The sequence below is a fragment of the Sciurus vulgaris genome, assembly GCF_902686455.1.
Source record: "Sciurus vulgaris genome assembly, chromosome: 15".
Taxonomy (NCBI): domain Eukaryota; kingdom Metazoa; phylum Chordata; class Mammalia; order Rodentia; family Sciuridae; genus Sciurus; species Sciurus vulgaris.
Window position 1 is genome coordinate 76,723,987 of NC_136476.1, and position 27,998 is coordinate 76,751,984.

The following is a 27,998-nucleotide window of genomic DNA, read 5'->3' on the forward strand; positions in this document are numbered from 1 at the left end:
GCAGCTAACAGGAGGAACCAAGGAGCAGTTCTGGACACGGGTACACCTAAGCAGCCTCCCACTCAGGGTTAGCCGGGCATGCCTTACCCTGGTGAATCCGTGGCTGCCATCTTCCTGAAGCCGACCTTTTCCCTGTACCTTCACAACTATTTTTAAAATTTTTAAAAATAGTTGTAGATGGACACGATACCTTTACTTATTTGTATATGGTGCTAAGGATCAAACCCAGCACCTCACATGTGCTGAGCAAGCGCTCTACCACTGAGCCACAACCCCAGCCCTCATAGCAGTTTTTCTCTCTAAACGACACTAAACTTAAGAGGTTCATTTTACAATAATGTGAAGGGTCCCCTCCCAACCTTGGGAGCCATGTGCTGTGGCAGTTATGGCTGTAATTTGAAGGGTGAGAAAATGGAAAGACTCTGACCAGTGCTACTGGTTAAAACCATCAGAGCTGGGTTCTGGAATGGAATTCAGTTTCTAGATTGTGTGCCTGTGTGTATTGAGCAGTGTTGGCAGTGTCTGCACTTAGGCATTATAACAGGTTCAGTTTCTGAGTTTATTTCTTGTCTTTTACCTGCAGCCCTCAGCTAGTTGTTTACCCTTATGGGTCAGATAATCAGTAGAAAAAAGGTCCCACATTCTCCCTGGCAGTGTGGGTGGAAGCATTACTGAACGTCATAGGGAGTGGCAAGGTGGCCACAGGATGGGGTCCCGCCATCCTCCTCTAACCTTCAGGAAGCCAGCTGCAGAAGCCAGAATCAGTTCAGTGTTAAACAGCTGATAATTCACCACTCAGTAGAGATGATTCTCAAAGGGAACTTTTACATTGTAAACCAGACACATTAATTATAACTTTAATATAACAAATGTTATTAAAAGCAGCAATTCAAATCCATGTATCTCTTAGAAGGTGCACAGGGTTATAAGGTGAGTTGGCAGTAATGCAGCTATTATCTGCTATGAATGAAAGCTGGGGTGGGGAGTCGAGTGACCTCGTTAGGCCTTATGCTGTTTTCCCAGTGGCAAGGTACCCGCTTCCCACTTTCCCCCTCTTCAGGCCCAGAGCCTTTCCCAGCCTAAGTGGGGAAAGACAGATAGACAGGCCTTGTTCATCCTGGCTTTCTCGGAGCCTGGAAGGCAGACCTCAGAGGTTGGACTGAAGCAAGCAGGAAGCCAGTTTGAATCCCAGGTCCCACATCCCTGCTGGGCTGGGGCTGGCTTCTCAGCTCCCCTTCCACCCGGCCCTAGTTGGGTGCCTCAGTGGCAGCAGCTGTGGGACTGAGAGCTGGGCCCAGAGTCTGCTTGTCCCTGCCTGGGCCATGCAGGGGAAGGAGAGGGAAGTGGGCAGGCTACGCACAGGGGCTGAGGTGAGGTTCCTTTGAAGGCACTATAGGAGCTGAGGTTTAAGGCAGGGGCCACCTAGCCTGTCCAAGGCCCCAAGTGCTCAGGGTGGGAGGGGGTTTGGCATAGTTATGGGAAACCTGGTTCCTGGGCCTGCTGCTCAGTTCTTCCCACCTTCGTCTTCCAGCTGGTGGCCTGGAAAACCCAGCCAAACCAGAGGCCAGAGCAGTTGGCAAGGCTGGTCCCAACCTGGTGCCCACCCTCCTTAGTCAAGGCACTTCTTCCCATTTCCCAGTCAAGTGAGTCAGTTTCTAATATCTCTGGAAGCAGCAAAAATGAGGGGTCCTGGCCCCCTCCCAATTTTGGTTTCCCTCCAGACAGGGCTGAGTCTGAACGTCTGTTCTAAGAATTCTGTTTCAAGCCCAAGTGACAACCACTGTCCTTTGAGGGAACTTACTGAATCAGGTCCTTGAAAATTCCTCACCTAACTCCAAAAGTGATGATCACTTTTATAGCAGGGCTGGGGATCTGGAGGAGAGTATGAGCCCTCTGTGCTTTGTCCCCCATGGGATCAAAGCTAGTTCATGTGCTGGAGGAAGTGGGCAGGAGCTGAACCTTCATATTCATCTGCAGCCAGCGCCCCTGAGGGGCCATGTGGCTGTGTGTGAATGCTTGGTGGTGTGCTGGGAGGAGACGTGTACCTGATGGATAAAAATCCACATGTGAATGGAAGCTTCTGTGCAAGGGCATGTGTATGGTCTGGCTGCGTGTGGTGGGTCCAGAATGTAGCATGACATGGCTTCCCTTTCCACAGCTGCCCCCATCCCCTTGGTTTTCATGGATGTCTCCATTCCAGGAAGGTGAGGCCCAGTTCTGTGGCAACTAAGTGGGGTGAGGTCTGGGACAGACAAACTTCTTGGGCCTTCAGAGCTGAGGCCAGCAGCCTTCACACTCAACCTTAATAAGGGGGCCCAGAGGCTGTGCCTTCTGCCGCAGAGACTTGGTTCTTGGCTCTCTGGTATTGGGTCCAAGTATTTCTGCCACGTGGACTTTTACCCACTCTCCAGGGGCAGGAGAAGTGGCAGGAAAGTGGGGAGAGAGGCCCCCCGCTCACCTGTTCTCCCTCAGGGGTTCCTGACTCATAATGTGGTCCCAGGGAGGAGCAGCCTCCATGGATCAGGTGTAAAGAATGTCCAGTGAGGGACAGATGTGCACATGGAAAGGGGTGAGAGGACAGAGAAAGATTTGGGCCTCCGGAGTTAAGAGTCACAGAGCCAGAGGGACACAAACTCGGGAAGAACCAATAGTCTGAGGGGTGTGGAGTGTGAAGACACTAAAAAGGGCAGTGGGAAGTGGACCAAGAGTAGAGCAGAGCTGGCCCAGCAGCGGTGCAGGCCTCAGCTGTGGCAAGACCTCTGCCAGGCCCTTGCCACTGTGCTGCCTCCCTCTGCCACCCAGCCTGGAGGAAACAGGGAAACCTATGGCTTCTGCTGTCCCTCCTTTGGTTTTCAGGCTCCCTGCAGCCCCCGAAGGGTGGTCAGTAAGGGGTGGTCCCTTCCCATTCCACCAGGTACTGAACCTTGCCCTCTGGTGTGACCCTCCGAGCCAACACCTGATACTTCTCCCCACAGGCCAACCGTCCTGCTGCACCAAAGTAGTTGGTGATAGATGACTTGAGGTGTGACAAGGACGAGTCGTCCTCACTGATGCTCTCAAATGTGTGGCTGTCGATGCCTTCATCTGGCCGCTCGGGGCCCAAAGTCCCCTCCGCACTGCTGTCTGAGGGGCAGCGTCCACTCAGCTCAGCTGCCCGCCGCTTTGCCCGCAGGGGCATGTATGCTTTGGCTGCCAGCTTCCTCTTGCGGCTGCCTACTGTCCGTCTACACCAGGAGCGGGGAGAGGAAGATGAGGGAAATGAGGTGGGAAGACTGTAACAAACCCCTCGCCCCCAGCAGTCTCCTGGGTACCAGGCACTGTGCCAGCCCCTGGGCATGGATCATCTCACCTTGCAAGAACCCCACAGGAGGGAAAGTGAAGCTCCAGGAGAGAAGCAGCCAGCTGGGGAGCGGCAGAGCCAGGTTCAAACCCAGGTCTGCCCAGCTCTACAGCATGGGCTCTTTGGGTGCAGATGCACAATTCCCTGAGCCTCCTGAGGCCATGCAGCATGGAGGCCCTGGGTACCATGCTCATCCCTCACCTGTGCTCATGGAGCTAGAAGAGCCAGACAGGGATAGGGACAGGGGTCATGGACTAAAGGACCTTGTACTACACAGGCAGATGTGTTAGAGAAGGGATCCAAGACCAGAGTCACATCCACAGATGCTTAGAAATGGAAGCCAAGACCCAAAGCACTAGTGAAAACCAAAGAAACAGGAAGAAACAAATTAAAATACAGGGCTGGGGTGCAGATCAGCAGTAGAGCACTTGCCTGGCTTGTGTGAGGTCCTGGGTTCCATTCCCAGAACCAAAAATAAATAAATAAAATACAGAGGCAACATCAGAAAAAGACATGTCAGAGACGTCTGCAGACTAAGACTTCAAGACACATGTCTACAAGTGTTGTGCTGTGCTTTTAATTCTACTCTTGCAAGGACCTCACACATCCTAGAGTAGAGGAGCCTGAGTCCAGAAGAAATCCTGCTTTGCAGAGACTACTCTCCCTGTGCTGCTGACAACCAACTACTGCCAAGCAGGCTAGCCCCACAGCTGGGCCCCCAGGGATTTCGGTCCCCCTCCCAAGCCCTGCAGGCCACAGGATGCCATCCTCCCTCCACCAGGCTTCCTAACAAATGCTCTTCCCTTAGAGACCCTGGAACACAGACACCCAACTCAGATAGCCAGAAACCAGGGTTAGGGACCCTGCAGTCTGAGAGGCACAGGCATGCAAAATCATGGCGTGCAGAGACCAAGAACCCCGGTGAAAGAATCTCTGGTCAGACGACCTCAGAATTGGAACCATCCAGCCAGAGATGTCACTGTGTTCTGCAGCAGGAGGAGAGCATTCCAAAGAGATGGGACCACAGCATCCTGGATGCCTATCCTTATCTGCCTTAATGCCAGGGACTCGAACTGGTTCCAGGGCCAGATTTTCACGATTATAGAAGGCCAGGTCCTCCAGCCTGGGGCTCAGTATGCAAAATGAGCCCCACAACCGGGCCCCACAGAGAGAAGTGGGAGGTGGAGGCCTGGGAGGAACAACGGTTCTTGAGAAGCCTAAGGTCAGGGCTGACCCCTGGGGGCTCACCTGGAGTCATAGGAGAGGCTGGTGGAGGCAGAGCCTGAGGTGCTGGCGGCGTCTGTGGAGTCCACGTCTGAGAAGAAGGTCTGGCCTGAACTGGCACTGAGAGGGGGGCAAGGGTGAGCCTGCCATTGGCCCAGCCCAGCAAAGTCCTGCCAACCTCCGGGGGGCCTTGGGACCTCTCCAGCTTTTCTCTGCCCCTCTCCAAGCATCGTTCCTCCCAGTGGAGGTCCATCTTTCCATTGCTCAGCTTCCCACCATTACACCTGCCTGTCCATTTCCCCCCATCCGCCTTCAATCCAGGAGGCAGGAGAGCCTTCCCTTACCACCTTACCCTCCACTAGGCTTTTAAATAAATGTGACAGAAGTACAGATAATACTTAATGAGCCATGAAGCACTTCTGCAACACTTTACAGGTCAAAGTGTTTGCATTTTCAGTACCTTATTTAAGGAAAACATAGGAGGTTCAGAGACGTTAAGAAATTAAGCTAATGCCACACAGCTAGTACTGGTAAGCAGAGTCTGGTGTTCAGATTTGTCTGATTCTCAATCCCTCACTCCTTCCTCCATGGTCTTAGGTAAACACTGAATGACTTTTAGTGATTTTGGAAATTAAATGACAAAAGATGTAGTCCTTGCCCTGAGTGTACCTAAGCACACACAGAAAGGTGTCCCACACGGCCTGGGAGGATCTGTGCAGGCCTCTTGGAGGGATCCAGGTCCTGGGTTTTCAGACGGGATGGGGTGGGCAGAGCAAAGGGCTAAAGACCCTTTAACTCGGGGTTTCAGGAGTTCCCTCAGAACACTTCTGCTTGCCCCCTTCCAGAGCCTCCTGCGTTGCTGTGGGAATGGAGGGAGCCCCCACCCCTGCCTGCACCCCAGTCTCAAGCAGACCTTTCTGCTGGGCCCCTCACCAGTACCTTTTTTTTTTTAATAACTTTATTTATTTTTATGTGGTGCTGAGGCTCGAACCCAGTGCTTCACACGTGCTAGGCCAGTGCTCTACCACTGAGCCACACCCCAGCCCCACTGTTACCTTTTTAAACTCTGAATTTCATCCAGCGTGAAGTCAAATATGCTAGCCAGGTGGTGGTTGGTGCTCCAGGCTGAGGTGAAGTCACTCTGTGGACAGAGGAAGAAAAGCGGAAGGGTCAGTCAGCGGTGTCCAGTCTGCCCTCCCCAAGCACCTTTGCCCAGCTGAGGGCCACACAGCCAGAGCTGCCGAGCGCTGCACCCTCCCTGGGTAAGACCTGTCACTTCTTCTTCATTCCAAGTCCTGACCAGAGAGCCAAGTTACCCTGATTCTCATCCTGGCTTTGTTTCCAGCCACTGGGTAACCTTGACCTCTCTGGGCCTTAGTTACCTCAACTGCAAAATGGGGACAAGACACCCTGCCCTGCTTCCCTCTTAGAGATGTCAGAGAGCCCAGAAAATTAAGTACTGGCTACCGAAGGCAGTAAGTAATGCCGTGTAGACTGTGAAGTGCTGGGGAGATGAGGCATGGTTGGTATCGCTGCCCCCAGGGAGGAGGGTCTCAGTGAGGATGCTGAGGAAGAAGAGCAAGTGCCTGCAGCCCTGGTTCCAGGCTGGGCTCAGCCACTGTGTGCGCCTCAGAAAGTCATTGTCCAACCCTGTTCTCCTTTCCCCACCTGACAAAGGGGACAAGGATTGGGATCTTGGGAGAACTGGGAGGCAAGGGAGAGGTATGGGAGCACCTGGCTTTTCCCTGTTTTGCTAAATAGGAAATGGGGCATGGGAGAGTCCCCCGGAGCTGGGGGACTCCATTTTCTGCAGAGGAATCCCTAATATGTGCCGGTCCTGCATGTGAAAGTGGAGGATGAGAAAACAAGGAACTAACACTGGGAATAGCATCTTCCAGCAAAAACTTTGATCTTTTTCTTCTATAAACTCGCCTTTTCTGCTGCTGGAATTCGTGAGGCAACAAACTGTGGAGACAAAAGGGAGAGGGTGGCTCAGTCAGAGCCTGAGGGCCAGAGGGGGCCCCAGAGGGAAGAGCCTCAGGAGCCCAGGGGCAGGGGCCAGTCGCTGGGGTAGGGACGGCTGCCTTCGCCAGGAGTCTGGGGAGGAGGGCACGTGCTTTGGGGCAGGAGATGTGGGAGGGCTGTCAGTGGAAAAAGAAAAGGTGCTTCTGGGCGGGTGTGTCCAGCTGCCCTGCCCCCGATGCCCAGGAGGGGTCTCAGCTCAGCCTGGAGCCGGGGGCATTGTCCACTCTCCAGCTTCCCCTTCTCTTCACCCAGCCCTGAGGCAGGCCTGGCTTTTCCTGGCTGCGGAAGGAGCCTGGGAGCCACTGACTAGCCCTCTCATGGCACCTACACTGGGACTAGCTGCAGGGGGCTTCTGGCTTATGCAAATGTCACCTTGCTCTTGGGTCCCACATCATAGCCCATCGTCCTGGGAGCTGGGAGCAGAGTAACCAACGCAGACCTAACCCCTGGGTCCCCCAGCACTGACCCAGGCTTGCTCTTTCCTCTTTTACGCAGCTCGGAGGAGCCAGAGGAGGTGCCGTTCTCATTTGGCACCAGACCCTTGTCAGGTAGCAACTTGCCCGGTGGGTTGGGTGGGACACGGATGCGCAGGCGGAAGATGCACTTCTTCTTCTTGATCTCTTTGCCACAGAGGAACCTGGGCATGGGCAGGGGAGAAGGCCAAGTAAGTCCATCCTCCAGGGCACTGTTGGTGGGCGTTAAATGAGGTTGTCCACCTCTCTGGACCCACAACTAAAATCCAGAGTGGGCCCTAGGAACCATGAGTGGGATGAAGGGTCCCGGCTGAGGATATGGCTCATCCCCATCCCTCCTCCAGTATGGTGGGGGGGTTCTTGCTGCTCTCCCTTTTCCCCTCTGCCTCAACCAGCTGCAAGACTACCTCCTACAGCAAGACCTCCTTCAGCTCACAGTGGGACTCTGGTCAGGACACTTATTCCACCCCATGCTGTCCTCTGAACTCTCGCAAAAGCTGCAAGCACCCCCAGGTACTTCCTTCCAACACTGGCTGCATGGCCCTGAGCTGCAGAGGCAGTTCACACCCAGGCCCATTCTTGGGGACTGTTCACTGGGCAGTGGCCTTGTACTGAGGAGCAGGCTGTGTCTGGGCCCCAATCCGTGTGAATGTGAAGGTGGGTCATTCTAGAGGCGTCTGGAAGCTTTTGTAGAAGCAGGGATCTTGTCTTTCTCCCCCTGTGGTCTTGGCACCTACACAGGGCCCGACAGAGCAGCAGCTCAATAAGTACTTGTTGAAGGGACAAATGAATAAAAGGGATGAAAGAGCATCCTGGGCTGAGGGAAGAGGATGAGTGAAAGCCCTGGTTGGGGAGCAAGGGCTCAGTGGGGCTGGCTGGCACCAAGTCAAAAAGCAAAGGGACAGTGGCGGAAGATGTGCAGGCAGGGCCTGATCATAAAAGGCCTTGAATGCTGGGACAGGGAGCCGGGCATCCCCTGTATGGTGTGGCCAGCTATGCATGTGCGAACTCAGAATGGGAAGACACTGGCTGGGGATGGGGCAGGGGGCCGAGGCACACCTGAAAGATGCTGATTTGCCTCAGTGCACGGCCAGGAACCCCAGCCGGCTCAGAGAGCAGGGGGACACACCCCTATGGAGTTGAGCCCAGTACCAAACTGAGTAAGGCTGCTGAGTGCTCGAGAGGCTTTGCAAAGGGAGGTCCCAGGATCCTTCGTTCCCTGGATGGTGAAGGATGGGAAGGGGATAGGCAAGGAAAAGGGTCCCTCCCACCTGCACATACCGGCTTTTGTAACTGTTGAGAGCATTGAGGAGATGCGGTCCTCGATCTGTCACGGGGGTGCTGGTGAGCTGGGGGGGCAGGCCAGCGAGACAGTCAGACTCAGGGCCCTGGCGTCTGAGGAGGCCCCACCCTGTCCCCCCATCTCCTGAAACTCTTGATCTTCCAGGTGAGGACCATTGATCCATGATATCTCAGGCAGGCCTTTCCCCCACTCTCAGGGGAAAATGGAGAGAAAAACTGCCGGCTTAACTCTATCGAGAGCTTTCAAAAGGGACATACCTTTGACCCAACTTTGCTCTCCCACGGGACCTATGGTACCAATAGGACATGGGACTCAAACAGAACTTTACATACAAAAATGTTCATGATGGCATGTGGACAGGAGGGAAAAAAGCTATGTGCCCAACAGGAAGGAAACCAGTAAACAATGGTAGAAACCAGTACTGCCACCGAAAATGCTGAAGATTCTTCAATACATGGGAAGCACTGAAAATATAACAGACTGAAAAAGGTAAATTAAAATGATACATACATATTGTATCATCCAAATCATGTAAAAAGAAAAAGCATAAAGAGAGGCTCAAAGGAAATGCAGCATTTCTAGTTATCTCTGGGTCGTGTGATGTGGGAATGTGGATTTTTAAAAAAGTATACTTCCTTAGGTTTCTTGGTAATTTAAACATTTTCTACCAGTAACATGCATGAGATTTTTGTAAATCAGAACAAAGTAACTAAAAAACAGTTTAAGGCTTTATAATATGTATATCTTATAAATTATCCAACACCATAAATGTAGATATCATATAAAAAATTTTTTGCAGAGCATATAGGCTACTTAAGAAAAAAATCCTTGTCCAAAGAAGAGTTTGGGGCAGTCAGTAAAGAAGAAGCCTCTCTTGCATGTGGTAGCAAGGATTCTGAGTGTCATTAGGGACAAAGGGGCTCATCCCCACTGTGGAAGTCCCCGCTTTGGCTCAGCCTCAAGGCTGGCTGACCAGGGGCAGATGGTGCTCCAGCTCTGACATTCTCAAAGTCTGTATTTGTTACTTCAACTCACGGATCAGAGGCGCCCGGGCCCCTGGTGACCCACTGTTCAAAACAGCATCAGCAGGGGGCGGGCCTACTCTACTTTCCATCCTAGCTAAGAAATCTGGAGTGGGCCAGACACCTCAGAGAGAACCCTGCTCCGGCCAGATTTGATCCAGGGCCCCAGCTCCCAGGGGCTGAGTTGGTAAGTCCCCATATGCCCTCTGCCAAAATCAGGGACCAGAGGCCTGGACTCAGGCCGCAAGGTGAGAGCTCACACACCTAGACCCTAGTCCTCACGGCACAGCCCTGCAGAGACACCTGTCTCCTGCCACTCTGTCAGCCCACTGCCCTGCGTACCTTGCCAAGCTGCAGGAGCTCCCAGTGGTGGTTTACAAAGGCCAGAATCTCCTCAAAGTCAAAGTACTTCTTCTTGCTCTGCACCCCAAGGTTGTAGAGGGCCAGGTGAACCACATCCACCCTGAGCAAGAGGGCAAGGGGGTGGGGCCGGGTGAGGGGCAGGGGCAACCCGCAGGGAGGAGGGAACGAAGGAGCTGGCAGGGGTGAATTTGAAGCAAGCCCCACCCTCTCACCATCGCAGGGGCAGTCTCTCGATGTACTCTGGGCCCTGGTTACACACGGAGCAGAAGAACAGGTAGAACCTGTGGGCAGGTGGCAGGAAGGCCTCTGACACTCGCCCCTAGGCCAGCCCCCACACCTGCCGTCTCAGAGTCAGCCTTTTATTCTTGGGGCACGTGGCCTCTCGGGGGATGGAGGGCTAAGGACGAGGCTGGACAGGACCAAGGAGTAATCCCCTACATTCAGTCCCCAAATACCTGCCCTGGTGTGCAGCCGGGTTCATAAGAGAGTGGGCTGAGCTAGGCTGGACTATAGTGATCACCCTCCTCCCCTGACACACACCCATGTACAAATGACACAAAACAAAAAAACAAAAGATCTGGTTTGACATATAGTACATTCCATTAGCCTAGCCATTTGGTCAGAAGGCATCCATTTCCTTAGGTGGCTCCTACGATACCTCTGGGCAGAACTGGGGCAGGGACCGCGTCACCCTTCCCTCCCCAGGCACTTGAAGAGCTGGGGCTTAGGGAGGTAAAGATATGCCTAAAGTGCTTACAAACCCATGGCAATCAGGGGCACAGAACACCCGAGCGGGACCTCCTTTACCCTGAGCTGCCTCTGTGGATGGGTATAGGCTACCACAGACCCCTGTGTCGGCCTGGCAGGCAATCTGAAGGAGCTGCCACCCTGAAGGCCACGCTGGACCAAAATAGCACCTACCGGTCTCCAAACATCATAGGCTCGTTGAGGCACTGTGTGCAGGCCTCATGGAACCACTGCCTGCATCGGTAACACTGCAGCATCCGCAGATACCATCTGGAGAGGCAGAGGAAACAGTCAGCCACACAGCTAGGCATGAGGTTCAGCCACCTGAGCGCTCCACCCAGAGAGGGAAGAGAACCCCAGCTACCAAGCACTTGGACTGTGCCAGGAGGTCCTGGGAGCCAGGTGCATGCCACCTCATTGGACCTTACCATCTGGTCGAAGATGAAACCACTGCCCCCATATTACAGATGAGTCAGGATGAACGGCTTGCTCAAGATCACTCAGAAAGTCGAGGATGGTGACTCAAGTGCTGGTTTCCCCAATTTCAAAGCCTGCCTTCTCCTGCCATGCCATATCAGAGCCTCTACCTCTGGCCTGTGTTTGCTCCCCAAACATCACACACATCCTGAGAGACTCATGGAAGAATAATGGTTCTTCTTAGGCTACGTGGGCACAGGCCTACACCTCGTGTTTCTCTCCTGGTACTGTAACTAGCTCATTAGGGTCATTCAACAATTAGCAGCTATGAATGAAGAGCAAAAAGATATTCCCTTAACAACCACCAACGCTCTGCACTTTGTCAGGTGTGGTCCAGGGTAACATGCAGGTTCCTTGGTCCACTTCAGACCCGTGCAATCTTTGGGGAAGCCTCCAGGAGATGCATCTTTAACAATCACCCATCAAACACTGAAACACACTGCTTAAGGCCATAAAGCCTTCTGTAACCATTTCTCCATCTGCTATTGTTAGGAATCACAGGCAATACTTAATCACAGAGATTAAGTAGTTCAAGTGATTTGCCTGAGGTTCCCAGCGGGCTGTAAGTACAGCCTCTAGACCTCCAGTTCTTGTCATCAGATGGGGTATGAGATTAAGGATTTCAGGGGCCCTACAGGCTGCTTCCTAAGGCAAAATCCCAACCTCTTATGTCTAAGGTTCCTTTCACAATGCCTGGTGCAGTCAGCTCAGGAGCAGAATCAAAGAACTATGGCTAGGAGGGGAACCAGGCACCAAGGAAGAGTCAGTCAGGCCCTGGCTTGCACTTGCAGTCAGCCCTGCTTGCACTTCTCTAGGGAGAAGAATCTTTGTATCTCACTCGTTTCATTGGCTCCGCCAATGAATAGATAATCGTAACTTCCATGCAGCGGTGGCACCACCACCAGCTTCTCACGTGTTTTAAATGTGTGCCAAGTACCAGGATCTGTGTATGCCTTTACGTGAATATCTAATTAACACGGTGCACAACCTCCACATGGGGAAAACTGTAAGCGAACTGAAGCTTGGGGGTTGCATAGTTGGTAAGGGCAGGGCCTGGATTTGGACGTCCCGGGAGGATCGGGGACGAGTGTCAGGCCTAGGCTCTTATTCTTCTATACTTATTCCTTTCCTCTCGGGTTCCAAGCAAAATCCTCTATCTCCCCCCAACTGCCTGGAAGTGCCGGACGCCACCTAGAGGCCCAATCCTCAGGTTCTTATCTGGAGGTCCCGCCCTCTTGGACTCTACTCCGAAGCCTTACCTTTAAGGCCCTCCCCTGGAGGCCCCTTGGCGACTCTCAGTCGCAGGATGCACCCCGACCTACCCTGCCTCCTTGGGGACCCTGCCTCCACCTCCCACCCAACGCCGCTCACCCTCTGGGCCCGCCCCCCGCCCCTGACACTTCGGGCCCTCCCCTCAAGGCCCCACCCCCGCGGCTAACCCTCTGGGTTCAACCGGGAGGCTGACACTCCACGCCCGCCTCCCTAGGCCCCGCCCCCACCCCTTCGGGGGCCCCCCTCGAGGCCCCGCCCCCGCGGCCGGCACTCCGGGCCCGCCCTGGTCAGGCCCAGGCCGGCTGCCTGATGCGCTCGGACATCCCGTCCCGGTGGCCTTACTCTCCGGGCCCACCGCAGTAGCAGTAGCATTGCTGCTGGTTGGTGCGGTGCGGTGAGTCCCACTCCAGCTCCTCGGGTTGGTAGGACAGCACCATCTTCACTGCCTGCAACGTCCTGGCGATGGCGCCCTTTTTCAGCGCGCCACCTTTCTGGGGGAAGACGAGGGCCCCAATCACCCGCTGTCCTGGTTGGGTCACACGTGTCATTACACGGCTGTCAAAGGAAATACTGCCCAGGGCTTGGGGGAACCCACAGATGTTCCAAGAGAGACAGAAAGGCAAGGGACTTTTCTTCACCAATCCCCAAGCCATTCTCTATCCCAGGAGGATCTTCATTAATAGAATTAATGGCAATGAGCACAATACAGGTCATAGTGACCTATCTGTACTGAGCACGGGCATTGGCGTGAACGTTCTCTTTTAATAGCAAAGCACCATCTATCAAGGGCCTGCTACTCCTGACATCAAACGGTACCCATTTTACAGCTGGGGAAACAGGCTCAGTGAGGCGCTGGAATTTGATCAAGGACGTACAGCTCCTAAGTGGCAGAGGCACATCTATCTCTGAAGCCCAAGTGGGGTCCTTCTGCTTGGAGCTCAGAGTCTGGGATGGGAAGTCCAGCCTGAGCCCAGGGGTACTCTGGGCTGCTGGACTGGAGAAGGAGGGAGAGGCAGGGTCTGGGAAGGATGGAGGGCTCACCCGCACAGCCAGTGCGAAGATGCAGCGTCGACAGAACCAGGGTGTGAGCAGGGGCCTGTCAGCACTGCCTGCTATGGGAATGTGGCACTGCTGGTGGTAACCTAGGGCAGAGGAGGGGGTGGTAAGGACCCTGGAGGAAGTGGTGGCTCGAGGCCAGTAAGCTCAAAGGCAGCAAGGCTGGGAAGGTGGCAGAGAGCCCTGGGAGCTCTGCCTGCCAGCTGCTGGGGACTGGCTGGTGATGCCCACCCAGGCAGCCAAGTTGGCATCCAGGCTGGGGAACAAAAGCACAGGCCAGAAGGGGAGGCACCGAGGTCTGGCTTCAGCACTTGCACCTCTTCCTTCCCATTCTTCCTCTCCACCTAGGTGGGTCCCAAACTGCATGTTCCATTGCAGTCCCTCAACTTCCCCAAAGTCACCTCTCTGGGCCCTCATTCAGAGGCTGGCCCCCTTTCATCTGGAGCTCAAGAGAAACAGGGAGCACCAGAGGCCCCAGCAGTGGGGAAGAGCGTCCGTCAGGCCAACACAGGGCAGACTCACAGGATGGTGCCTTTTCAGTGCCCTGCTCACCCACTCACCCAGGCCACACTTTCCACAGATGAGGATCTCATTCAGGGGCCCCGAGGTCTTCCCCAGGCAGATGTTACACTTGGGCTCCTCTCCTGGAACACCAGCTGAAAGAGAGGCCCTTCCGGGTCACGTCTGGCTCACAGCAATTAGAAGAGCTCAAATGATAGTACAGGTCCTGGGCTTCTACTGCACACTGGACCTAGAACCAGGTCTCCGTGCCACCTCACTGAGTCTGTCCAACCTTCTGAGGTGCTCACTGCCCATATCCCATTCTAACGAAGGGGAACTGAGGCTAACGAGAGAAAGTCCCTTGCTCAGCTAACAAGAGGTGAGATTCAAACTCATGGCTGTTTGACATCAAATCTTTTGTTCTTTTGATCACAGCATGCTCTCTCTCCTAATTTAACTTGTTTTGTTGACATTTTTATGTTGAATAACAATTAAAACATTTATTATACAATTGATGAATGGATAAAGAAACTGTGGCATATATATACAATGGAATATTACTCCGCCATAAAGAATGATAAAATTATGGCATTTGCAGGCAAATGGATGAAACTGGAGAATATCATGCTAAGTGAGATAAGCCAATCTCAAAAAACCAAAGGACGAATGATCTCGCCGATAAGCAGATGATGACACATAATGGGGGGTGGGAGGGGTTAGTGTTAGGGTTAGGGTTAGGTTTAAGGTTAGGGTTAGGGAGGGGGGCAAGATTGGAGAAAGGAAGGACTGTATAGAGGGAAAAGAGGGGTGGGTGAGGTGGCGGGGGAGGGAAAAAATGGCAGAATGAATCAAACAACATTGCCCTGTGTAAATTTATGATTACACGAATAGTATGCCTTTACTCCATGTACAGAGAATCAAAATGTATCCCATTTGTTTACAATAAAAAAAAAACATTTATTATAGGATAATAATGGTATGCTACTGTAACTCCATGTTCTCATCAACAATTATGAACTCACAGCTAACTTTATTTTGACTAGGTTCTCATCCACTTCTCTCATCATTATTTTGAATCAAGATCCTGATACCCAACCATTTTTCCATAAATATTTCAGTTGCTCTCTCTGAAAGATCAGGACTTTTTTTTTTTTTTTTTTTTTTAGAAGGCATCTCTATGGGGTTGGGGATGTAGCTCTGGGGTAGAGTGTTTGCCTAGCATGCATAAGGTCCTGGATTCAATTCCCACCATTACAAAAAGAAAAAAAAAATCACAATGGAACCTTCAGATCAACAAATTCAGTTAGTGTTCATATTCCCAACTCTCTCTTAAATAAAAATGTCATGATTCTAAATTTGTTTTTTAAATTTGTTTTTTGCTTTTGAATCAAAATCCAAAAAAGTCTACATATGGTGACCAGTTAATATGCTTTTAGAATTGCTTTTTGTCTACTGGTTCCCTCTCCATTGTTTTTCTTTCCATTTTAATGTTTTTATATCTGAAATGCTTATATGGACACACTAAATACATTTTGATATGCTTCTGTCTCATTTCTCCAGTCATCTGTGGGTTTATGGGATTTTTTGTTTGTTTTTTGTTTTGGTACCAGGGGTTGAACCCAGAGACATTTTACCACTGAGCCACATTCCCAGCCCTTTTTATTTTTTATTTTGAGACAGGTTCTCACTAGGTTGCTTACAGCCTCATTAAGTTGCTGAGGCTGGCTTCGAACCTGTGATCCTCCTGCCTCAGCCTCCTGAGCTGCTGGGATAATAGGCATGCACCACCACACCCAGCCTCATCTTTTTGTAATAGCAGAAATGATGTCATTTCATCTGGGTATGCCCAGGAACCCATATGGGATATAGAACAGGTGTTTAAGACAGGCTTGTTGAATGTGCCCCAGGAGTGTGGAGCCCACAATGGATCTCAGGAAATCCTCGCTGGCTTAATGAAGCAATGAGATGGATCATAGCTACAGCATGTCCAGCAACACCAGGGGGCCACCATTCTGCCTGGAGGAGCAGTCATCTGGCTGGGAGACAGGTTGTTCCGGGCGACACGATGGTGTCTGGCACATAGTAAGCCTTCTATGCAAGCCCTGCTAAGGTGAACCGCCGTCTCTAGCTGGCTCCTTAAATTTTCAATAAAAGGGTAACCAGGAGAGATCTCCATAGCTTTGGCTCTTTATATAATAATTTTAGGATGAGAGGGGCTGGGAGAAGGTATCAGTCTGCCTTGGCCACAATTTCTTGCAGAAAGGGGGTATTTAAATCTTTTACTGTGACATATTCTTTGGAAACATATTCTTTGTTTCCAAACATATTCTTTGTTTCCCCGTGACTCAATAGCACTAGACTAAGTTTTTTACATGGTTATCTCATTTAATCTTACTGACCACCCTATGAAGCCAAGACTTCACTCTCCTTATGTCAGATGAGAAACCCAGACTCAGTTGCACAAGGCTATGCAGCTAGTAATGGCAGAATTAGAACTTGGTCCAAGGTCCTTATGACCCTAAAACCTACTTCTTCCCCCTGCAGGGATATCCATTCTCCTGAAGCATAAATGGCAAACAGATTTCTTCTCTTATGACAACCCTGATAGATGGTAGCTGCTGGGAGCTTCATATTAAAAATCTATGAGCAGTTGGGTACCCTGGCACATGCCTGTGATCCCAGCAGCTTGGGTGAGGCAGGAGGATTCTGAGTTCTAAGCCAGCCTCAGCAAAAGCGAGACACTAAATGTGAGACCCTGTTTCTAAATAAAATACAAAATAGGGCTGGGATGTGGCTCAGTGATCAAGTACCCCTGGGATCAACCCCCAGTTCCAAAAAAAATAAAAAATAAAAAACCTGAGTGTTGGGACTGACCACTGACATGGGTCATATGTACAGCAAGGAGCGTGGCGTCAGAATGCCTGATCTGCCATGAGACGATGTCAGCTCTCTGCAGACAGCGATGGCACTTGCTCCTGCTCCCTATCCATCCTGGAGGCTGTCCAGCTCCATGGAGGCATGTCCACCTTTGTGTTAACTGGTCCCCCCCGCCCGCTTCCTTCATCTTTCCCTGTGCCCAACTCCTTGCTCCACTAGTTTCCTTCACATGCTGACTGGGGCACTGCTCAAACCGACAGGTGACAATTCTGATTGCTTGGCCTCCTCATTCCCAGCTCCACTGGACCCAGAGCTTTAGAAGGAGATGAAGTACAACAAGGACGCGGGATCTAGCCCTGGATCTCACGGTACCCCCGTGAGCCACTTCCCATCTTCCCTGCCTCCCTCACAAGCATGAGCGCTCAAGGGGAGGACACAGATGTGACACAACTGGTAATCTGATCACCATCTCAGGTGGGCTTGGGGGTTCATGAACCAGGGCAGGTGCCAGGAAGAAGAGACGAAGGATAGAAGGAAAAACTCAAGGTGGTGGAGGAGGGAGAACAGGGGAAGGTGGGGTACCCCAAATCTTAGGAATACTCACCATGCTGTATGTCCTTCCACAGGACCCAGTACTTGGAATTATCTTCGAAAGTCACGAGGCAGCTTTGCTTAGAACTGCTGACCTGAGGCGCGAGGGGAGCAAGGTGAGAGAGCAGCTGGGGAAGACCCAGACCGGGCAGTCTTCCTCCCCTTCCTGCCTCCCTGTGCTTCAGAAGCAAAGCCAGGCTAGTAGAGGAGGGAGGACAGCAGCTCCTGTGCCCTGGACTGGACAGTCAGGGACAGGGGACAACTCGGTAGGAATACTGAGGGCAGAACAGGCCAGATGGTCATCCCTGCTCCTCCCCAGCCTGGTTCTCTTCGCTCTGTAGGCTCTCACAACACTTTCCTAAAGAACTGGCTGATGTTGGCCCCAAGGATGGCACCTGCAAACCCAGGCTCTGGCTCTCCCTGTTTTTAGCTTCTGGGCATGAGGACAAGAAGGGGACTTCCCAGCAATTCCCCTTCCCTCATCACTGGTCAGGTCAGGGGACAAGCAGAGATGGCAAGCTTGAGAAGAGGGACCAGAGGAAAGACCTACCCTCTTGATCTTCCCGAGGTAATACAGTCCATCTGTCCAACGGCACAGCACGTACTGGCCCTCTGTCAGCTTGGACATCAGGTCTTTGAAGTTGTTCTTGGCCTTAGCCAGGGCCCCCTTGTTGGGGAGGTGGCTGGTGGCACCATAGGAATCCCGAGTCCCTGGATCCAGAGCCCGATTTTCCATCAGCTTCTGCTGACACTGAGAAACAAAGAGAATGGGGTTCTTTTGCTTCCCTGCTCCCGAAAGCCCATCAGGGAAGGAAGAAACTATCTTTCTCCAAGAGTCACACGTGTTTATTTTCTCATCGAATCTGCGTGATGAAGCTACAGGTGGGAGACATTATTACTCCCATTTGGCAGATAGGGAACTGAAGTGTGACAAGAAGGGGGTGACGGTCAGAGGCAGAGCTATGGCTGATGACCAGGTGAGCTGATTCTAAGTCCTGCTGTCTTGCTCCATACCATGCTGCTTTTAAAGAAAACGAATCTCTCAATTAACGCAGAGCAGAAGCCCAAGGGGCCTGGCCTGCTCTCGCTGTGCCAGAGGCGAGGCATTTGTTATCCCTTAAGCAGAAGTACTCCATGTTCTCTAGGTCCAGGGCCTTCTCCAAGGGAGCACCGCGGAAGTTTTTACACCCCCACCCCAATGTCCACCTTGAGATCCATCCAGAGAAAACAACTAGGAAGGAAAACTCATGGGTGGCTTGTGACTTGGCTTGTCTCTGATTATCTGCTTTTCTGTTCTCAATTGTGTACTGATTTGATTCTGGGAGATTTAAACCTGCTCTTGCCTTTACCCAGATGTGTGTTTGCTTCAAGCAGTCAGTCATTCGCTTGCCAGCCCCTCCACACCTGGCTCTCAGCATCCTATTAGATATGCTCTTAGCTTGGGTCTTCCTTCTCCCGGCTAAGGGTGCTACCATGGCTCCCCAGAAGCCCCCGCATCTCAGACTTCAACCAATGAACTGTCACAGGTCACAGTCTACTTTGAGCGCAATGACTTCTGGCCTTTGTACTCTTTTCCGTCTTCTGTCCTGGTCTGAGTTTAGGCCTCATCTTTTCTTGGGCCATTCATTCACCCTTTGATACCGTTACCTGGGCCTGGGGCTCACCTACGCTAGGCAGCCTGGATGGGGAACGGCACTCCCAGGAGTCCCCACTCCCGCTTTCCTGCCTCTCCCCCAGGCTTCTCCAGAAACCTTGCGACTCCCCAGTGCCTTCACTGATGTTCTGCGCCCCCTGCTCCCCTCTCCAGGCTCCCCTGGCTCCATGCCCCTCCCTACACTCCTCACCACAGCCACACACAGCCTTGCTCTGTTCCCTGCACCTCCTACTCTGGTCCCCTCCCTCTGCCGCTGCGCTGGGCAGCTGGTGTCATGACTATCCACTGACAAGGATGGAGTCCGGTGCGAGTTTCCACGTGAGTGCGTCTGTACTCCGGGGAGACGGGTACCATAATGTTTACAGCAGTGTGCACGCAAGTGTGTGAAACTCAACACATGTGTGCGCATGTGAGGCGCCCTGGGGCAGGAAGGGCACTCACTACAGGAGCCTTGGCTTCCCAGAGGGTGGGTGGTCACTTCCCTTCACCCCTCCCATTCCTCTTCTTTTCTCAGAGCAGAGCACACAGGGACCGGGCGGCCGCGGGGGATGCCATCTGAACCCCTGCCTTCTCCCTGCCACCTGGCTCCCTGGGCGCTGCGAGGTCCCCGCCCGCTTGGCTTGCGGCCGCCAGGGCCAGGCCGCAGCAGGTTCACAAACTGACACTTCCTCCCCCGCTGCGCCTTTGGGAGCTGGCCCGGTGGCCGCGCCCCCTGCCCGACCGGGCGGGGGCCCCCGGGTGGCGGCCCCCACCCCCGCCTCCATCCTCCCGGAGCGGGCCCCCGCGGCCTGTGATTGGCTGATTCAAACCCATCTGCAAAGAAATGCCTGTTTGCGGGTTCCCGTCGGCGTCCAGTTCAAATCCGTGGCACCCGGAGCGCGGGGCCGGGCGGGGGCAGGAAGCGAGGATGATTCATGCGCCGCGGCCTCTCCCAGGGCGGCCGTTGGTTTTTTAAAAAGGGTGTTCAGGAGGGGAAAGCTTGCAGAAGTGCCCCCTTCGGGCTCAAGAGCTCCTCTCCCCGGTTGCTCCGACGCCAAACCTCCCCTGTCCCAACCCTCTGCGACCTGACTTCGGACGTGAGCAAAATCCAAACGCCCCGTCGGCCCTCCCTCCGTCCCCACCAACAGGAAAAGAAAAGTTTTGGGGCCAGGAACAGCGACCTGTCACCCACGCCCCCCCAGGGCCCGGAGGCCCGGAGGGGGTTCCCGCTGCCCTGCGAGCTCCACTCGCTCCCTCTCCCCCTCCCGCGGTTGCGCGGCTCCGCAGTACTCCAACCCCCTGAGGGCGTTCGACCCGCCAAAGTTCAGAGAACTTTCGGAAAGAGAGGGATGTGTGCAGGGAGTCCCCGGCCGGGGCCAGCTGTCCGCAGCGCGGAACTTACCGCGAGGCTGCGTGTCCGCCGGTCCCACTTGGAGTCTGGCCACCAGGCGCATCGGAGGCGGAGGCGACTGCGCTCGGCCCGCGGCTGCCTGGCCGAGTGTCCGCCCGTGGGGCCGGGGTCGGGGTCTCGGCGGGGGCGGGGCGGGGCGGGGGCGCCGCGGGGAGGAGGGGAGGCGGGGGAGGGAGGGGCCGGGGCGCTCAGGAAGGGGCCCCCCGGGCGCGGGGCGCCATCTTTTTCGCGTTTTCCCGCGAATTATTGACGTCCCGCTTATGTAATTAGCAGGGGCCGCGCGGGCCTCGCCATTGGAGCCCGCGGCCCCCCGGCCCCGCAGCGCCGCCCGCCCTCGCCCCCGCCCCCGGCCACCGCCCGCGCGGGCGCAGACGCACAGAGCCAGCGCCGGACTCGGTCCCACGGCAGAGGCGCGGCACTCGCCGCACGCCCGAGACGCCGCCCGGCGCACTGAGCGGCCCGCGGGCTCGCTGTGCAGGAAACGCCGCTCGCGCTCAAGGCCGGCACGCAGCTTAGGAGACACGCGGCAGGGCGTTGAGGACGCAGGCTGGGACCCAGCCCCAGGACAGCCCCAGCGGGTCGCCCAACACCTTGCACTTTACAGCCTAGACACTCGCCCAGACAGACCTGGCACAGCCGGACACGCTGCAGTGCACAGCACAGATAAGTCACCGTGGACACGACACAGTGCCTAGACATAGACACACCAAGGAGAGGTGCAGAGAGCACAGAGCCAGAAGAACGCGCCAGGGAGGCAAGCACAGCAGGCACACAGCCACGACACAGCGAGAAGCAGACACGGGGCTGTGCCAACAGCAAAATGCACACATACACAGTGCACAGAAATAGCCACAAGAGACGATGCATATGCCGTACGCACAAATACGATATATAAGTAAAATGACACCCAATGAAGGACGACAGTCCCGGGATAGCACATTGGGGCAATGGGCGTAGCTCCAACATATAAGGACCTAGCTCTCTGGAGAAAAGGCAGACATGTGCCCACCCAGACTCACTCTCAGGGGCAGGGCTGGAAAGAACCCTGGGCAACAAATCCTCCATCACCTGCATCCTGCCATCGGTCCCCTTTGGCCACCCCACCTGCTGCCATCACACGCTGCAGATACCATCACGAGGCTGGGGGAGTGTGTGCATTCACGGGTGTGGCCAGTGGACAGCACCTTCCCCGCAGAGCCCCTTCCGTGTTCACCTCGTCCTCTGCCTCTTTGGGGTGTGGTCAGTACGGCAGGCCCATCACCCCCTCACTTCCTCAGCTGAGATCCAGGGGTCCTCTCAGGCACTCCCTCACTTCTTTCCACCGCTGGGGCTTGCTGTCCCTCCCGTCTTACTACTCCATTCTGGTTCCTTGAACCAGCACAGAACCTGCCTCCTATCTGCTGAAGCCTGGGAAAAAAGTACTGAGCAGCCCCATGGGAAAGGGTCTCCCAGTCCCGGGGAGTAAATCTGCAAATCCCAAAGGGGCCTGGCAGGAGTGTGCTTTTTACCCACATTCAACAGAGTCCAACTGGGGCAGGTCAGGAATTCAAGTAGGACCCTCCCACAGCTTCTGACCCCTCTCCGCAGGTCTGCTTTAGGACTGTAGGGAAGTGCATACCTCTGGGGTTCACAAACCAGTTCCACCTATACTGGCTGTGGAGCCCTGAGTGGCCCTTCAACGGGTTAGCCTGTTTCCAGACCCCCCTCCCCCGACCTGGTGGGTGTGCCGAGGTGAGTGTTGTACTTTCTCAAGAATTCTGTACTCATTGATGCTCCCCTGCATGGGGCTGGAGCTAGGGGCTAGGGACCTACAAGGGCATAGCAGACAAGAGGCCCACAGTCTCATGGGTGTCAGTGTCCAAGCAAGCAACAACACATGTGCGCAATTAAAAGGGACACGTGCAGTGACCTGAACATGAAACGGGGGAGTCTCAGCTCTGAGTGCAGCTCAGCCTCTGAGCCAGTATAAGGTCTTGGGTGACTTAGTCCTTGTTTACACCATGTTTTCTTCTCTGTTCTAAGTGGGTAACAGTGCTAGAATAATGAAGGAGCAGGTGCTTTGGTAAACTACAAAGCGGCATGTAGAATGAGAAGTTGTTACAATTACAAGACAGGAAATTATAATGCCACAAGAAAGGTAGTGTCATTTGTGGTCGTTTAGAGGTTGTTTCATGAAGGTGACATTTAGAAGATAGGATGTAGAAACAGGGAGGTGGGTATTCCAGCTGGAGGAAATTTAATCAGATGACAGAAATTCCAAGTTTTTTTAAAAAAATGAGTGAAGGGCATCCATAGGTAATTCACAAAAGAGGAAGCCTAAATGGCCTAAGTAGCCAAAAATATGAAAAGATGTTCAACCTCTCTGGTTTTGTGAGAGATGCAAATGAAAAGAACCATGTTACACCACTTCACATCCCTCAGGCTGGAAAAGAGTAAAACATCTGTCAATTTGGGGGTGTGGGGATGGATGTGGGACCTCTGGACCCTCATACTCCTATGATGGAGATGTAACTGACACAGTGAGTTTGGAAAACATTTTGGCAACATCTACTAAAGTTGAAGATGCTCATATCTACAACACAATGGCTTCACTTGGCATATAATGGTAAAAAATTAAAATTATCAGGAGCAGTCCAGATGGATACATTCATATAACGAAATAATACACTGGTAGCAAAACTAAGGCTCTGGGTCCATGATTTAAACAAGGTTATAAACCTTAACATACATACACTTAGGAAAAAGGGAGCATTGAGTCCTAGCATAGGAACAGGGTGATACAAAAAAGTCTTTTTAAAACACTTGCAAGTATGCTGCCTATGTTTTAGTGACATAGTCAGGTGGTATGTAGAAGGGTTAAAACATGCAAGGGAAATGAAAGACAGCAAGTTTAGAAGGGAGGAATGGGGATGAGATCAGGAAGAAGTAGACAGAGAATTGAATTATATCTGTAATGTTTTATTCCTTAGGGGGGAAAAAAAAGAAAACAAAGAGATTTGAAGTAAATATGGCAAAGTGTCAAGATTCAGCCCCATTGTGCGGCTGGCCCATGGTCGTTCTCTCTGATCCTTTTCCTTTGTAGTCTCCAACTTTTCATCCATTTGCTGTGCATTTGAATTATTTGGTCCTTGTAAAGTTGGGAGGGTCTGGGAGATGAGCACAGGGTTGTGCAGCAGAGGTTTTGGATGCAGGGCTAGCTGCTCGGTGTGCAGGATAGTTTGCAGTGTCCTGTCATATTTGGCATTGTGACCCTTCTGAGTCTTGTCACAACTTGGGGACATAATTCTCACCACATTGGAGTGATTTCCTCAGGGGCATGTACAATAGAGTGTCAGGGCACCCTGTCGACCTCCCCTCTGCTGTGTCTCAACACTTACCTGTTAGAGGCGATGGCACAAAGGCCAGAGAACCCCATGGAAGGTCTCTCTGTACTACTCCCTGTCAGCCGTACTGAAATATAATTCACACATGATAAATTCACCTATTTTAGCAGTACAGCCACTAACTTATTCTGAAAGAACATATTGTTTGGGAAGCATTTGTTCAAGCATCTGAGCATCTTGAACACACTTCGCACAAACATGAAAGACTATTATTGTAGTAGTCTTTGGAAATACTTATAACACAGGTGACCAGTTAGACAGGTCTGTGTTTCATTGCCTGAATTTGGGGTCAGTTTATAATGTCCTCAGCATGCAGGTGTTGAGAGTTTTTCCAATTATATTAGAAAGACTGATCGTTAACACTATTTTAGAAAGTGGGTTGATGGGGTCAGACTGTGACCTACTGAAATGTCTGGCTCTGGTTAGTGGTCAAACCATAAACACCTGTACCTGTGGCTTTTGTGGGGAAATGAGAGAAGGTCTGTCCTGTGTGGGAGCCCAGGAGGTGCAGTAAAGAACCTTCACCAGGGGGGCAGGACATCCTCCGGGTCGCCCCTCCACGTTGTGGTGAAACAGGGCAGGTCCTCTCCCTTCTCTGAATTTCAGTCTCTCCACCTGTTAGAAAGAAAAGTGGTCCATTATTCACACTTCCTACATGCAGCAGCTATTTCGGGAACTGTGCTTCAGGCAGGCACTCTGCTGGGAGTTGGGGTGAGTCCTGAGCGTGAGGAACAACCTGCTTCCCACCGCCCAAGGCTCCTGGTCCAGAGCTGGTGCCTGGGGTTGGGGACAGACACATCAGTGGGTCATTGTTAAGAGAGGGGATCAGACAAGGAGTGATCAGCTCTGAACACATCCTGAGGCCTCTAAGGTGACCCTGATGGCAAAATTATTTGATCCTATGAACTTAGTTCAAGGTTTATTTCTGGGTAACCTTTAATAAGTCACTTCCCTAATCAAGACCTCAGATTTCCTCACTGGGTGGAACTATAAAGTTTAGGACAAATGAGGGGTTCCTGATCAATCTCCGTAAAGAGTCTTACATAAAGATTTGACTTGCCAAAACATTGCATATTTAAATTTGAGAGTTACTGTGTCTGGATTTTATAAATTAAGTCAACATAGAGTATTCAATCAGAGCTTTTAGTTAGCATAATAAAAACAGATGGTAGGTAGATAGATTTCTAGCCTGGGATACTGGGTAATTTGTTCATGTATGCTATTTTATAGTAGATGTTTCCAGAGAGGATTGAAAATATCTTTCAAGTTGTCCCCACATTAAAATACAGAGGAGTCATTTTATTAGCAAACTCTAATATTTACAAGGCTTATTTTCTGGAATAGAGCAGTCCATGAATCAATCAGCTCGAGGTGGCTGAGCTCCCAGCCCAAGGTGGACGAAGAAGAGGCAGAGGTCACACAGGAGAACTGGCCCCAAAGAAGGAGGCAAGTGCAACTGGTCAAGAAATAATCAGAGGAGAGTGGGCACATCACAGTCCTTGAAAGGATTCAGCTGGTAATGAACTCAGGCCCCCGAGTGTTCAAAAGCCAGTGCCCACTCTGTTGCCCACCCTCTGCCTCCCATGTGCCATGACTGACAATCATGGTGATCCCTGGTGTGGACATCCCCAGCATACCACATGCCAGGCACCGCCTTGCATCCCTGCATGTGTTCCGTTATGACCCCATTTTACGGATGAGGGAATGGATAAATGTGGCAGAGCTGAGCCCTGAACCCAGTGGTCTCACTGGTCAGTCTCTAGCCACTGCATCTCTCTGACCCTGTGACCGCTGGTCTCATAGGTCCTTCTGCAGCTTCGGACATCCTAGACGGCAGGTAATGATATCTCATTTACAACCACACTTCAGATATGCGTAGCTTTTTGGAGTTTATGCAAAGTGCTTCCCTTCTCCCATCCCATCCCCATCGCAAATCTGCAGGTGGAGCAAAGCATTAGGGGGCTATGACCCCCTAATATTGTAGATGATGAAATCAAGGTCTAAGGGGGCTAAGTGACGTGCCCAAGGTCACACAGCTGGGAAATGTTAAGATGATAGACTCAGGTCAGTGGTCACATGGAGAGGACCAAGTCGTCTCTCAAATCCTCATTTTCAGATGAGGAGCTGGTGTCTAGACAGCAGAAGAGGCTCTTCAAGGTCAAGCAGAAAGTCAGCGGACGAGATGAAATTTGGTCAAGGTCTCTCCCCTGCCGGAGACGTACGGTGTTTTAGCAGTCCTCTGAGTTTCTCTATTGCCAAAATTATTTAAAGCCCCTTGTGTTGAGTGTTCTGACATGTCACATTCTCATGAGTTTCACAGGAAATCCCTCCTGGGCCAGGAAACAACTGAGTCCCCTTCAGGATCTCTTTCTGCTTGGAGAGCTGTAATTCTGTCACCAGAATTCCCTGGCTCTTCAGAGATAACCTTCACTCTTGTGGCTCCCGGAAGAAACTCTGCGCCTCCCCTCCCCTTGCCATTCCTCTCCCAGTCTTTCGGCCTGGGTTGGGGCAATAGCTCCAAGAGGTTTAGCCGGGCCCTGTACATCCGCCTGAGTCGCTTCTTTGAAGATCACCATTCAGGTCCCGTGTGCCTCCTGCTGGAGCGAGAAGGAACACGTGGGCCGGAGCTGCGTGGAGGGAGCCCGGCTTGTGGGAAGACGCCCTGGGGTAGGAGCTTGTGAGTTGACAGTGCTTTATTCCAGATGTGGTTCAGACCACAGGGTCTGGATCCCACCTGTGAGGCTTCAGAAGGCCCCCCGGTGCCTGTGTGGTGGTCAGAAGACAAGGGCCGGGAATCTGGAGCAGACGGCAGGCCCGCGGGGGAGGCTCTGGGAGGTGTGCAGCGGGGTGGCATGTCAGATATGCATCAAACCAGAAGAGCTGCCAAAGCCTGGGCAAGAAAGGGTTTGGGGAGGAGGAGGGGGGCTGCGAGAGACGGGCCTTGCCACGGAGGCTCTATCTGTGCCGGTCGCAGGGAACGCAAGGCACAGATTCAAACCAGGAGAGAGGTATCGCCCACACTCCTCAGCCAGCCCCGGGGTCTGCAGGGCACTCTCGGTGTGACTGTGGGACAGGTCCTCCTCGTGACCCCATGTCAGCTGATCTGTCAGGGCTGCAGTCACCCTTTCTTGATCACCACAGGGGCCATCATCTGGACCAAGTCCTCTGTGTGGGTTAATGTTTTGCATTGACTTGACTGGGCTATGGTCCCTGTTATGGAATCAAATGCCAGTCTGGGTGTCACTGTGAAGGAATCTCACCATGTAGTTCAGATCCACCGTCAACTGACTTGAAGGACATTCCCCGCCATGGTATAGGTGGGCCACAACCTATCAGTTGAAGGCCTTAAGAGTAAGAACTGAGGCTTCCCAGAGAAAAATTCTACCTCAAGACTGTTGATTCCTGCCTGAGTTTCCAGTCTATCGGAAATTCCAGACCTGTCGCCTCCATGATCACATAAGCCAGTTCCTTAAAATGAATATATCTTATCAATATATATGTCCTGTTGGTTCTATTTCTCCGGAGACTAAAATACCATCTCTCATGGTCTTGAGAGCAGATGCTGAAGTTCCTCCTGAGCATCTCATGCCGCCTGTGTGGGCGTCTCTACTCTGAGCCCCTCCCACCCTCTGTCTGTGGAGCCTGGCATCCCTCCCTCAGCAGACCCACCCGAGGCCTTTACTTCAGACTCCTCTCCACACACGTGACCCTTGAAAGGCCAGAAGGGCCCAGTTGGGAATGGAACGTCAAGAGGAGTGAGCTCAATGGCAGCTGGAAGAACTGAGAGGTGGGAACCAGGACTGAGACAAGGGCGGGAGAGTCCACCTGGCTTTGAGGATGCCGCAGCCTGAGCACCAGGCCTGTCTGCTGTAGCCTCAGAACTTGGCAAGACAGATTGTGCCAACATCCTCACAGCATCCCAAAGTGCCCAAGCACTGAGGAGGTGGCTATTTCCTGCCAGCTCTGTAAACAGGACGGAGAGCTATGACCTGTCTGTCAAGACCATGGCTATTAGCAACTCCATCCTTCTTAATCAGAGAGGCAAATTTCCTGAGGGATAGGAAGGACCCACTAGAGAACCAACTAGAGGCTGGAGAAAAGTCCTGGACAAAGGGCAGAGCCCCAGGTTGCTGCAGGAACTCCAGCCAAGGGAGGGCTGCAGGCACAGTCTGATCCAGGGTCCTCTCCACTCACAAATCAACTCTAAGAATGTGTGTCTAGTTGGCTGGGGCTGCATTTCACACATGCCTGTCCACTCTCCAGGCGGGAAGACATGCCGGGGAAGTATCTGGGTATCTCC

General features: G+C 52.7%; 2 protein-coding genes across 11 annotated transcripts in view; one reads left to right on the top strand and one right to left on the bottom strand.

Annotated features, from left to right (window-relative positions):
* LOC306645231 (protein CutA homolog) overlaps positions 1-17,810 on the top strand; it is a 44,032-nt gene extending 26,222 nt beyond the window's left edge. For 4 of the 5 annotated variants that reach the window (XR_013759572.1, XR_013759573.1, XR_013759575.1 and 1 more), the window contains one exon: positions 2,976-3,112. The gene's annotated coding sequence lies outside the window, so the exon portion shown is untranslated. Of the gene's footprint in view, positions 1-2,975; positions 3,113-16,940; positions 17,134-17,306; positions 17,388-17,612 lie in introns of those variants that run through there. The other variant, XR_013759574.1, reaches the window with a different exon arrangement.
* PHF19 (PHD finger protein 19) lies at positions 809-21,781 on the bottom strand. 6 transcript variants are annotated; one of them, XM_079112710.1, is made up of 15 exons: positions 20,307-21,773; positions 17,822-18,022; positions 17,285-17,366; positions 13,863-13,958; positions 13,288-13,388; positions 12,589-12,737; positions 10,672-10,767; positions 9,963-10,031; positions 9,730-9,850; positions 8,344-8,411; positions 7,056-7,226; positions 6,442-6,529; positions 5,620-5,705; positions 4,589-4,684; positions 809-3,224 (listed from the first exon to the last, which is right to left on the bottom strand). In XM_079112710.1, the coding sequence occupies exons 2-15, from the start codon at positions 18,005-18,007 to the stop codon at positions 2,882-2,884; spliced, it is 1,752 nt and encodes a 583-aa protein (XP_078968836.1). In that variant the 5' UTR covers positions 18,008-18,022; positions 20,307-21,773; the 3' UTR covers positions 809-2,881. The 6 variants fall into 6 exon arrangements, 5 of the variants coding, with proteins under 5 accessions (XP_078968836.1, XP_078968837.1, XP_078968839.1 ...); XR_013759571.1 differs by having other exon boundaries at positions 3,183-3,224; positions 6,497-6,529; positions 20,307-21,780; XM_079112712.1 differs by lacking the exons at positions 809-3,224; positions 6,442-6,529 and having other exon boundaries at positions 20,307-21,779.
* Positions 21,782-27,998: the final 6,217 nt, after the last annotated feature.

Excerpts from the sequence above, each read along its gene's own strand:
- PHF19 (XM_079112710.1), bottom strand. The coding sequence starts at position 18,007 with ATGGAAAATCGGGCTCTGGATCCAGGGACTCGGGATTCCTATGGTGCC. Across the intron at positions 5,706-6,441 it reads TGGAAGATGCTATTCCCAGT|AGTGACTTCACCTCAGCCTG; the intron begins GTTAGTTCCTTG and ends CTCTGTCCACAG. Across the intron at positions 4,685-5,619 it reads GAAATTCAGAGTTTAAAAAG|TGCCAGTTCAGGCCAGACCT; the intron begins GTAACAGTGGGG and ends CCCCCCTCTCAG.